Genomic DNA, 12,107 nt, shown 5'->3' on the forward strand with positions numbered 1-12,107 from the left:
TATTGCTGGAAGTTAGTTTTAAAATGACAATGGTATTTTTCCAAATTTGAACTTGAGAGCATAAATGGAGGGGTCTTGAAAACAAAAAACAGTGTAGACCATACCTGATATTGCTTGTTCTTCTGGTTCTGAATTGGTTTGAAGAGCTCTTCACACACAACTGGAATTATGCCTCTGTTTGCACCATATCCAATCATAGAATAGCTCTTCCCTGAGCCAGTTTGGCCATATGCTAGGAGAGTAGCATTATAACCTTGCCAGGCATTGTCCAGAACTCCTTGACCAAGGTCATGAAAGACCTCTCTCTAAAAGGAGACATTTTTACTAATAGAGAATGTAAACACATGCACCAGAATGGGATACAAAAAAACCCAAACCCAACACCAACACCCCCCAGCCCTCCACATTTTTTTAAAATACAGGTTTAATTAAAAAAATAAACCTAATTAAAATTAAATTTGAAGTGACGACTATCCAAAAAGCCTAAATTTACTATAATCTTTTAAAACAATTTAAATAAAATAATAATAAGCACTATATGTCTGCAGCCAAGTTTTAAAGAAAATCAAACAATTGAACTAGTTGAGGTCATTGGCCAAGCACCTAGAATCAGAATTTGTTGAAGTGCTAAACCAGCTTTTCACAGCAGTAGCCTCTTCTACAGGTGCAGAGAGAATATTTTCTTAATTTCAGTTTATTCAACTAGCTCAGTCCAATGTTTAGTTCATTAAAATGAAGAAACCAATGAGACAACAAAAGCAGAAAAATCTTGGTTTTCCCTCTTCCAATCTATGAATAAAAACTACGTCTGAGGATGAACTCTACTAGTTCTAAAATCTTGAAGGACATGGTGACCAGAAACAATCAATTCAATTCACTAACCTACAGATAATACCTCCTCTGTTTAATAAATCAGTTATTATGCAAGTCATATTTTGATAAATTTTCTCAAGTTTTTTTTCCTTATGTATCCAGCACATCTAAGTTATTTTAGTTTATTAGTTAAGAACTGCTGTATTTGAAATATACCCATCCAAAGACCCTGGCACAAATCACAAGTAAAGAAGTTAATTGTAAATTAAGCTAAATAATTACTTAAATAAATGTTTATATAGTACATACTCCTGGTTAGCAAAAAGAAGCACCAGATTTTGTGAAAGGGCTATATTTAATTGCAAATCAACGTGTTTTAATGACTAAGAACCAATGGTTTCCTTTCTTTACGAAAATAACTTAAGAGCTCAAATGCATAACAAAATGATTAAAACCATGATTTAAAATCAAGGCTTCTTGCTTATTGATTCACTTCAATTTAAATCAATCCACCCTGACATGCACACATATAAAAGCACTACTATTTAGTTAGTACAGAGGTTAGTAATTACTATTTTAATTTGAAAGTCTGGTTTAATTATGACAAATATATACTTCATATTAAGGTACTTCAAATATTAAGAGTTCCAGAAACTGGAAGCATAAATAAAAATGGAAAATAGCTTTAGATGTTAGCTTGAAACATGCATTAAATAGATACAGATAATTCATCTCAGTTCCACTCTTGGGAATTGTAACAATTGCCATCACCAACAAAGTGGAGTTGTTTAACATTTTATACCGGCAGGAAGTGCTTTTAAATAGCCCTCTGAATACATTTTACCTGGCCTGCATATCTGCTGTTGGATCCAGATGAAACGAGCATGCCATCTTTATCCTTTAGAAATCCACTGTGGGACCAGTAAGCCAGGTCAAAGGTAAAGGTTTTCATGTGCCCTGGATTCTTAGGATCATATATGCTTGTGCTGCTGGAATTCATAGAAATCACACACCTGCTGCATGCATCCTTCTCCCTCTGTATCAAAATTATAATCACATCATCAAACCAGTAGCAGTTCTAGTCTCTTACTCAAAATTTATATTTTGGACCAAATCCTGCAAGCCCTTTGTATGTAGAACTCCCAGTAAAGTCAACAGGAGTTTTGTAGTTATTTGGGTATGGAGAGCGTGTACGACTGGGACACATAACAATCATAAAAGGTCCAATACATTAACTTCACAAAATGTCTCTTGAACCAAACAAGGTAAATGTAGTTTAACTACAATCAGGGAATAAATGCCATAGAAACAGATTTGAACGGAAAAGATAGTATCTGTAACCATGTCCTAATTTGCTTTTTTCCTGATTTTGTAAACATGTCAGCCATTAGTGTTGATAAGCTATTGTTGGAAAATCCTTCACTATTGTAGGTATGGCCATAACAGAACAAAGAATGGTATGCTATCTATGCTTCTCCTGGGGGAATTATGCGCCAAAAAATTAAAAATCTTGCAACAAAAAGTTAAAAAAATCCTCACACAGTATTTTAAAATTCTGAAAAAAATCTGTATATTTTGTCAAAACAACACAAAATAATCACACCAGTTTCAATTATTTTTGGTTATTTATTTCAAAATAACTGTCAACAAGTATGTCTGTAACAATGCAGACAAAAAAGCTTCAGGAAATGTTTTATGATAGATTTCATTCCCAAATAGATTCCTTAATAGGCATATTAATACAGAACTCTGAGTAATAATTCATTTAAATTACAATACAAAACTATTTCCAGCACACCTCAGAAGCAGTGGAAAGGATTTGGGGAGTCAGGGATAACGGAGGAGCTGAGGGAGAGGGAAGTAAATTGCTGGAAAGGAGCTTGGGTGTGAACTTGGAGGGTTGTTGGGTATGGGTAGGTAAAGTATGGAACAGGTTTTTGGTGGGGTGGGGAGGGATTGTTAGGGAGCTTCCCCCATGCAGACCCTGGCTGACCCCTAGCCTCTCCCATTAAGTCAGGCATATCTGCCCATCCCCATGTGTTCCAGCACTCCCATGTGTCCCTCCAACCTCACTCAGACACCCACTCCTCCCATCCCATATGGCCCTGCATCCCCTCCCCCATCCCCATGTGTCTCTATGCCCCCACCCAGCCACCCCATCCGTGTGTCCCTGTACCCACTCCCCTTATCCCCATGTGGCCCAGCACCTCCCTCCCCCATGGCCCTGTGCCTCCACTCCCATTCAGCCGCTGCCCCAGTCTGTCCTCCCCCACTAGCCCTTATGAGCCCCCGTCTGATTCCCACCCCCCATCTGATTCCCCCCCAAAACCCCGGTCTCCTGACCTGGCCCACAGCAAAGGCAGCAGGCTCTCTCTCTCTCCCCCCCCCCCCATTGCTGGCAGGGAGCTGCTGCTTTGTTCTAGCACTACAGTGCCCTCTGATGGGCAAAAGGCGGAACTACAGCAACATTTCAGCAGAAGCTTTTTTCTGCGCAAAAAATTAAAAATATATGGGGCTCAACTATGCACATGCACAGTAAAGCGGAATTCCCCCAGGAGTAATATGCTCTTTCTCAAAAGTACATCAAATTATAGAGCACAACCCTGTTGATTTACTTCAGTGGGAGCAAGATTACGTCCACTAGTATTCTTACAACTAAAGTTCTGCTCAGTGAACAGAAGGTTCACAAAAATGAGAGACAGTAAAGGATAGCTTATTCCTTTGCATTTTGATTATTGCATATGATTTCATATGATCCTAAACTGATCAACATTTCTTATTAACCTTAACTGACAAAGGTCAAAGATGCTTTTGTCTGTAGGTGGATTTTTGCAAGTGGAAACATCCAGACTATCAACAGCATTGACACAGTAATTCATAATCAGTCAAATGAAGATTGAAACTGTTATACATATCATTATTGTCCTTATAAACTTAATAGAATTCTTTAATCAGTCAGGAGTCTGAGAATTTTGATAGAGGATTTGCTGTGAACGATCATCTGCTGTCCATGGGCTTGTCCATACAGGGAAGCTCAGGAAAGTTAAGATGAATTAATGAAGATGTGAAATTAATGTGCATCAATTAAAGTACGTTAAACCACTGTGTGAACACACTCATTCAGAAGTAAAAGTGCTCTTAGTTCGCTTTAGCTTAATTCTTTGAGTTTTAAGGATCCTGCTGAATTCAGGGCTTGTTTTTACCATTCCTCCTCAATGACCTCTTTGAAAGATATTTCCCATCCATAACAAGAAAGTATCAGCCCTTGGCTTTAGTTTGTTCATCTTCTCTCCATGGTTGGAGCTCAGAAGAAGCCACCTCCTTCCTTCTCCTACTTTAAAACGTGTATCTGGGAAAGAATGCGGTCTCCTTCTGTGATTTAGGCTTATCCAAAGAACAGAGTCCCCTTCTTTGGAGAAGGAGCTAGAGCTTGTGGAAAGTAGGGATGCTTTTTTGTCTTTTTCCTGTGCTAATTGTCTCTGCCTTATGGAAGGGTAAATGGGTAAATCCCTCCCTCAGATGGTGAATGTCTCTTCTTAGCTAATGTTCCCTTTTGGGTTACAGTCTGCAAGGACATGGGTGTTTGTTTCTCAAGTCTCAGCATTCCTCATCAACTGATGTTGAATTGGAAAGGATGTATTAGGGAGTGTCCTCGAGAGCTCAAGTTCTTCCTTTCAGGAAGAAGGAGAATCTAAAAGAATGCCAGATCCCTTGCCAAGTGACTCAATTTTCTGCTTAGGAACAGATGTTGGGAGCCAAGCATTCTTCCATTTAGTGGTGAATTAGATTGAGTGATTCAGAGGAATTTTCATGTTTACACCTGAAAGGTCTCCTGAAATCTATATCTCAAGAGTGGGAATTATGTCCCTGATGCTATCCCATAATGAAAACATAATCCCTCGTACTTCCCAAGGCCTCCCTTCCCCTCTTCCTTTCCTAGAACTGTAGACACAATCATCATCATCCTCCGCAATACACTTGCAAGCAACCTCAGTGTTGAATCAGACCTGGTCTACACTTAAAATCTTAATCAGCATCACCGTCACTTCCTCTGAGCAACATAGCTATACCAATTTAAGCCTTGGTGTAAACACAGCTAGGTTGATGGAAAAATGTTTTTGTTGACCTAGTTACCACCACTCAAAGAGATGGATTTCCTATAATGGCAGAAGAATCCCTTATAATCAACTTTAATTTTCAAAAAAACCCTTCAGGATACCACACAATCCACCAATGCCTAGATCTCTGCTCTAATTTCCTTCTATATCTCCCCTCCCAACATTCCCATCTGAAATCCTGTTTTACCATTTGTCCGTGTACTCTATGCCTGGTACTCCCTTCTCTTAATTCAAATGCCTCCTTAAAATTTGTCTTTCTTTGTGATAGTACAGTCCTGATCAATGCCATCTAAGTTCAAAGAATGTGTTTTAAAGTTTCAATAGTCCAAAACAAATGGATTTTAATATATGATATTTATCTTGTCAAAATCTCTTAAGAAAATTTATTGTATCTTAAAGCTTCTATGAAATTACAAAATTAATGCCAGGTCCAAATATGGTCAATACTGTTACTCCAATCACCACCAAATAGAGTAAACACTAAGTGTTGCCAAACTATACACTTTACTAGAACCAGTTTGAAAATAAAATAGTTTACAAATTCTTTAACACTCAGTCAAATCAGTAAACATTTTATGTAGCAGTTTGATGTACCATCATTTGCTGTGCTTATTTAGAGTGAATTTTTTTTCTTATGGGGAGGAGGGGAGAGACAAATAACTGGAATATGATAAAACCCTGTTAAGCTAACACCATGCTTACTACAATTTGATTCATTCTATTCTAACAGGGATTTCAGCGCTTGATTTTTACAAAAGATTTTGGTTTGGTACATGGAACATATGTTGATTTAAAAAAAAGAATTAGCTTTCACTTGCTTTTTAAGTAGTTTGCTCCTTTACCTAGTATTCATTTTTTAAGTATTTCACTGTATTTCTGTACACTTAATTTAGGTACAAAGCATTACACTCTTAACATGTTAAGAGGTTCCTCTTTTTTCCTTAAGAGCCTATTAAAATTTAAATCTAAGTACAATAAAATTTAAAGTAACTACTAACCTGACTGAAAGGTCTCACGCGTACTGCCACTTTCACACTGTCAATGCTTGGCATCCTATTATTACTTGCACTCTTCCCAGGATATTCCAAAGCCAAAAAACATTTTAAATAAATACAACAACTTCTCTAGAGAAATCCTGTTTTGAGAAATCAAAAGCACAGCCAGGAAAGCTGTTTCTTTTTTTTAATAAGGTCAGTCTATTAATTATTAATATTTTCTCATTGTGTACACGATACTAGTTACCTGATAAATTATTTCTTAAAGTAATTGCAGTAGCTTTCACTAACTGAAAAAGTTTAATTTCAGGTTTCACTGTTCTGAAGTCTTCAAAATTGCACCTGGATCTGAATCGACATATATGAAATATCACCTAAATTGTTCAAATAATATAGCAGTCTTAATTCAAAGTCTGCGTGAAAAAGGAATAGCTTTTTCCTATTCTTCATACTATTTTAGTCTTTAAAGGGACAATTTCACAGCCACCTGAGATAATCAGTGAAATAATTGTACAAAAATCTCGTTTGTAACTATGATCTTTGCATACTTTTTGCATTGCTCTCAGCTTAGACAATTAAAATAATTGAAGTCAGTTTCACTTACAGATTTTCAATGCTAAAATGTGTTGATTTTGAACACTGTAAAACACTAGGTTCACAGACAATTGTTCATTATTTTAAATTGTGGTAACATTTCTATTACTCTAAAGTTTGCTAACAACGTATTTTTTTCAAATTTGGTCCAAATTTATATAGGCAATGTCCCTTTAAATGTATATCCTATAGTACATAATTGAAAATACCAAAGCACCTATATAGCTAAGTTTATGCTGACACAGCAAATTGAAAAAAATAGGGAAACATCTGAGGTGTGATCTAGTTTTATAAACTCAAGAGCAGCTTTCCCAAAGTTTAAGACAAATACAAAAAAAAAAAAATATTGCACAGGTTCAATACAATTGTTTACATTCTGACTTCAATACAGTACATTTTAACCATGAATGTAAGGAATTAGCAGCTTGTGTTCTACAATCCCAATTATTGGTGCCAAAGGGTTAAACATTTTCTAAAAAATTTAACACAACTATCAGGTTTTAAATTTTTAATCATTATAGTAAGAATAAACCAATTTTTTAAAAGAGTTTTGGCCTAATATTGGAGGGTTAGTAATTACGACGAGACAACATTAAGATGTTCTCAAGCAATTTGGTCCACTCAAACCATTATTCCCTCTGAAAAAGCTAGCAGACAATAAGCACATTGTGAAGTATACATTTTTATTTAACATTCCTAAAATAAGCTGTATTTACATATATAAATGTATGAAGTCTTAATATAAAATAGAAAAAACTGCATTGACTGAAGAAATCACACTCCATATGGAGTTACTTATTGAAGACTGTTTATGAAATTTTACAATAATTTATATAAATTATTCTCTTCCAAATTAGATGATTTTTTTTTTAATAATCCACACAATTTTGATGACTTTACAAACAGTGGTGTACATTACAAATTTAAAAACAGTTATAGCATCTTCCGGCGTACAACTGGCTTTGGGAAATTAGACAGTCTCTTTTTGTTCTTTCGAAGAGTCTTTTCTGCTGTTTCTGCAGTTTCTTTCTGTTTGCTTTTTGTCCCATCCACAGGACTTCCAAACGGAGAAATGAACTTAATCTCCACTGGTGGAGGTGACCAAGAACATTCTTTCCCTGTGGTTCTGCAAGAAATGGCAAGAAAATTTATATCAATATTTCAAATTGGCAGTTAGCAATATTGCTTCCCACCCAAATTTATTGTGAATGAATACTCTCAAATACTGGCGCTTTTAAACCAGTTTTTCAGGAGAATGCTTACAGAGCCATCAAAACTGTAAAACGAGGAATTCAAATGTCCTCAAGATGCAGTTCTTCGGCTTCCTGCTGGAAAACATCTCTCTATTCACTCCTCTCCTCTGTATGGAGTGTACTACAGACTTTGCAAGTTTACCTCCTACACCTAGAATGAAGAATTTTTGCACTTTCATGCAATTTTTGTAAAGATGATAAAGTATTAAGCATTTCATACTTGCTTGCTTTCTGTGTTTTTGATTTTGTAGCTCTTCTTCGCTTTACTTTCTGCTTTCCCACAAACTCTGTTTTGTTATCCTCTTCTTTAATTGGTAACTCCTGTGTTAACGCAACAGAAAACATATACATGACTTATACTGTAAACGCCCTCCCATTCCTAAGGAGTGCTGACTAATTTATAAACATGCTTAGTCCCAAACAGTTTTAAAATCTGATTTATATGAGAATGGTTATTCAATAGAGCATTACAAATTATTTTGGGCAAATAGTAAATTAGCCAAAAATGCATCTTTCAGTGCACCAAAACTATCCATGAATTCATGTTGAATTCAGCTAACAGTTTTGGCCAGAAAATCCCCCCCCGGAAAAGTCAAGCTGTTTCAAAAAGAAATGTCAATTCAAATAGACATTCAAGAGATTTTGTTTGACTCAAATGAATTTTTTTTTTTGCTTTTTCATTCAGCCAGGGGGGATAAAAAAAAAACAAAAAAGATTTCAATTTATGTTCAAGATGAACTAATTTGGTTTGTTTTGTGGCCAAACTGAAAAAAATCAATTATTTCCTCAGTTCTATTACTACCGAAGGAGAATGCTGATAAAAATACGAAGTCCACATTTCTTAAGACATTAGCAGTTATTTTCCCTTACATCAGAAGTATTGTACCAACATCTAAAAATTCAAGTTTGAATATTAGGAGTTCATTCACCATAATATAGCTAAAAGATTTATTTATTCTTAGTTTGAATATATTCAAACAGATTTATTTTTGCAAGTATTAATTATAATTAACTCAAGAAGAAAGCCAAATAATTTTAACTTAATTGATTTATTTTAAATTTTTCTTGTAAAAACATTATGATTTTACAGAACAGGGTTCTGCAACAGTCATAATTAAAGAATATAGTTTGTAAAAGAGTTACAGAGAAAAGCTTGAAACTGATAGGAAGTAGTTACAAATATTACTTACCAATTCTTTCACAATCCGTGAAATACTGGATACATGTTTCCTCCTCGACCTCAAAAGAGGGGGTGAGAACACAAACTGAGAAGACAACTCTGGGTCTAAATCTTTGAGCTGTACAGGATGTTCTGCCTTTTCAGCTACAATGACAAAATGTACAGTTAATGTAAATACAAAGGATGGGGAAAGATTAAAATACAACTAATATTTAAGCACAGAATAGCAAAACCAAGATTACACCCCAGTAAAAATCTGTTTGTTTTTAAATCTAAAATAAGGGTCAAATTGGGCTGTCTCATGGAAGCTCAAAGTTCTGGTGCTTTCCCGTAATGGATGCATCTTGGTCTCCCAAGTCTTACTGCAAAATGTGAGTCAGATAAAAACTAATCCAATGATGCCTGTCTGGGTATCCAGATAACCTGAAACACTGGCTTTGATAGGTGTGAACTGTTAATCATTTCAGTGACATTTTAACTCTTTAGTTCTGGGATAACAAAGCTAACACATAACTACTTCCCAACCAATCAAAGCACACAAGATGCATGAAGGACAGTCACTTACTGAAGAGCTGCACAACCTACTGAGAGATGCATCTCATTTTGGTGCTACAAGTAGGGGAACTCAAACTGTACATAGAATTTGGGAGAGTAACATACTATTTCTTCCACACACGAAAAACAAAAGGCAGGCGTATGTAATGAAATTAATGATCTAAAATACTTAAACTAGATAGAAATTAAAAACAAAGACAAAAGATCAGACTAAGTTTCATTCCACTGGACTTGTGATATTTCAACTCCCTCACTATTAAGAGGCTTCTATAACCACCGAGTCCTGTAACCCTTAGACATGAGTAAAAAAAAAAGAATTGTATCCTTCAATATGAATCTTAACTTTTGTATGGTTACTGGTTACGTTCCTTACATAAAACTGTGCTCAAAATATGTTTCATGTAGCTGACAGGCGAGAATGAAATAGTAAGCATCCCTATTTTGTGTCAGAAAATAATTCAGATACCTTTTGATTTCTTTGTAAGCTTTGTGAGAGGGGGAGAGAAAAAGAAGGACTCATTTTCCTCTAGGGAGAGCTTCTGATGCACGCCAATTTTGCTGGATCTGGTCCTTGTAATACGAGTACCATGAACTGCTAAAGTTCTCTCCATTTCATCAAGTCTTGATTCAGTTAGGTCTGCAACTAGCAAAGAAGGATTGCAATCAGTTCCTTGAGGCAAGCCTTCTTCCTCTGTGCTTTCCTCTGATACTGACTGTAGTTGCCTCTTTCTGTTTCTATGTCCAGCTCTGGCTGAAGTCCTGGTTGCAGCCAATGCCTCAACTGGCTGAACAGGTGTTTTCTCTAGAGTGGGTTTTCCAGTACCTGTTTTTTCTACTTTAGCAGGTGTAACTCTTGTTGCTCTTCTCTTGGGGGTATCAGGCATTTTCTCTCTCTCCTCTGAATGTATGTCTTCCAGAGTGGGTATAGAATCTGTACCTGCAGGCAGATTTAGTGTCCTTCTTCTAACATTTCTTCTAGTAGTTACAGAAGATTTAAGTTCCATTTGATGATGAGATGGCTTAGATGTATCAAGCTCACAATTTTCTGAAATTTCTGATGATGTACTTGTCTTTTTCCTCCTGCCTCTTCTAGTTGGCACAGGCAGCTGCTGCTCACAGGGCTCTGTCTCCTGATCAGTAATGATGTTTTCAGTAAGCTGTAAACTAACACTTTTTAGTTTTCTTCCACTTTTACTGGGACTGACTGCCATTTTTACCTTGCGATCAGTGAAAAGTTGGCTATTTTCTTGACCCCCTACTGAACTTTTTGCACCTCTACCAGTCCTTTTAGAAGTAGCAGGTAGCTTAATTGCTTCTTCTGCAAGAGGAATTTCCTCATTAGCCTGTTCAGAAAGTACTGATGCAGGTTCCCTGGTTCTCCTTAACCCTCTCCTTGGAGTACCAACCATCTGTAATGACTGTCCAATAGAATGAACGCTGTCTGATGTTTCTAAATGATTCCCCCTAGTTTTCCTGAAGCCTCTCCTAGGAGTATCAGGGATCTGAGATATTTGCTGATCTTGAGAATTTCCATCAGAATCAAGATGAGAATCTTCATGAATCGCAGAAGTTTCTTTTGTTCGCCTAGCACTTCTCCTCAGGGTACACAGTCCCAACAGATCTGGTCTGCCTGTATTTGACAGCTGTTGAGCATCTGTTGAGGGGATATTTAGATTTTTTCTCTTTCGTCCCCTTGGACGTTTAGGTGTCACCACATAGTCTACTTGACAAACACCGGCATTATCTGCATTTGCTTCCTGCCCAGTTGTTAGAGTCTTTATTGACTTCTGGGAACTAGTTATCATTCTGCTCATTAAAGGCATACTTTCATGAACAGACTGTTCCACTACTTCAGAAGTGAATTCTTTACTTCTTGTGTCTTTGATTACATCTAATAAATTTTCAGCAATAGCTACCTTAACAGGTTCAGGCACATATGGGAACGCCTCTGCAATATTCTGAGACTCGTGATCACTAGTTACAGTGGGCACTGAATTCGTAATATTCTCTTGGTTATCAATATTGCCTACATGATTCATATGCTTGTCCTCTGTTTTTGTGCTAACTGGTTTAGTAGGCATATCTAACGTTGTAGGGTCTCCTGTCTCAGTTTCACCTTCTTCTCCTTCTAATATTAAAGTAAAATTGCTTTCAGACATGAAAAGCTCTCCATCCCCTTCAGCTGCATCACATTCATCGGTGTCTTTAGTATCAGGCAAGTCACAAGTGAACTGCTGTTTGATAGCATCGAAGTTATATTGAAGTTTAAGGGTGCCTGATGGATATTGCTCATTAAATGGAGGTGCCTCAGCTGTTTCTCCTGAAGCTTGGACATCAGATGTGCCATCTTCAATAATCTAAAATAAAAGTAAACAGGTTTGTTAGTAATATATTAATGTATGTTAATATATTAGTTTCTGCATATACTAACTTTCAGCAGGTCTTGACATGATTGAGGTCAATCCCCCTTCTTTTGAATTATTGAGCACAATAGTTAGAAGTAAATAAATCATTCTCTATTACACACAAAATGCATGCAATTTAAGGGACTGAAAATAAGCATTTATTACATGGAAGCAGATAGTTAAGCAGTTTTAGA

At 36.4% G+C, this 12,107-nt stretch overlaps 2 protein-coding genes across 3 annotated transcripts in view; both read right to left on the minus strand.

Annotated features, from left to right (window-relative positions):
- The window catches only part of LOC119852590 (kinesin-like protein KIF28P), a 63,029-nt gene extending 56,383 nt beyond the window's left edge, over positions 1 to 6,646 (minus strand). Inside the window, exons 1-3 of the mRNA XM_038393966.2 lie at positions 5,930 to 6,646; positions 1,658 to 1,849; positions 105 to 305 (exon numbers count right to left, since the gene is read on the minus strand). Coding sequence (XP_038249894.1) covers positions 105 to 305; positions 1,658 to 1,849; positions 5,930 to 5,983 — 447 coding nt within the window. The 5' untranslated portion in view covers positions 5,984 to 6,646. The remainder of the gene's footprint in view (positions 1 to 104; positions 306 to 1,657; positions 1,850 to 5,929) is intronic.
- Positions 6,647 to 6,791: 145 nt separating this feature from the next.
- Positions 6,792 to 12,107, minus strand: part of AHCTF1 (AT-hook containing transcription factor 1) — an 87,042-nt gene continuing 81,726 nt past the window's right edge. For both annotated transcript variants that reach the window (XM_038393964.2, XM_043512276.1), the window contains exons 33-36: positions 9,975 to 11,865; positions 8,964 to 9,097; positions 7,994 to 8,094; positions 6,792 to 7,646 (exon numbers count right to left, since the gene is read on the minus strand). In XM_038393964.2, coding sequence (XP_038249892.1) covers positions 7,454 to 7,646; positions 7,994 to 8,094; positions 8,964 to 9,097; positions 9,975 to 11,865 — 2,319 coding nt within the window. In that variant the 3' untranslated portion in view covers positions 6,792 to 7,453. The remainder of the gene's footprint in view (positions 7,647 to 7,993; positions 8,095 to 8,963; positions 9,098 to 9,974; positions 11,866 to 12,107) is intronic.

This window comes from Dermochelys coriacea, chromosome 3 (genome assembly GCF_009764565.3).
Source record: "Dermochelys coriacea isolate rDerCor1 chromosome 3, rDerCor1.pri.v4, whole genome shotgun sequence".
Classification (NCBI taxonomy): domain Eukaryota; kingdom Metazoa; phylum Chordata; order Testudines; family Dermochelyidae; genus Dermochelys; species Dermochelys coriacea.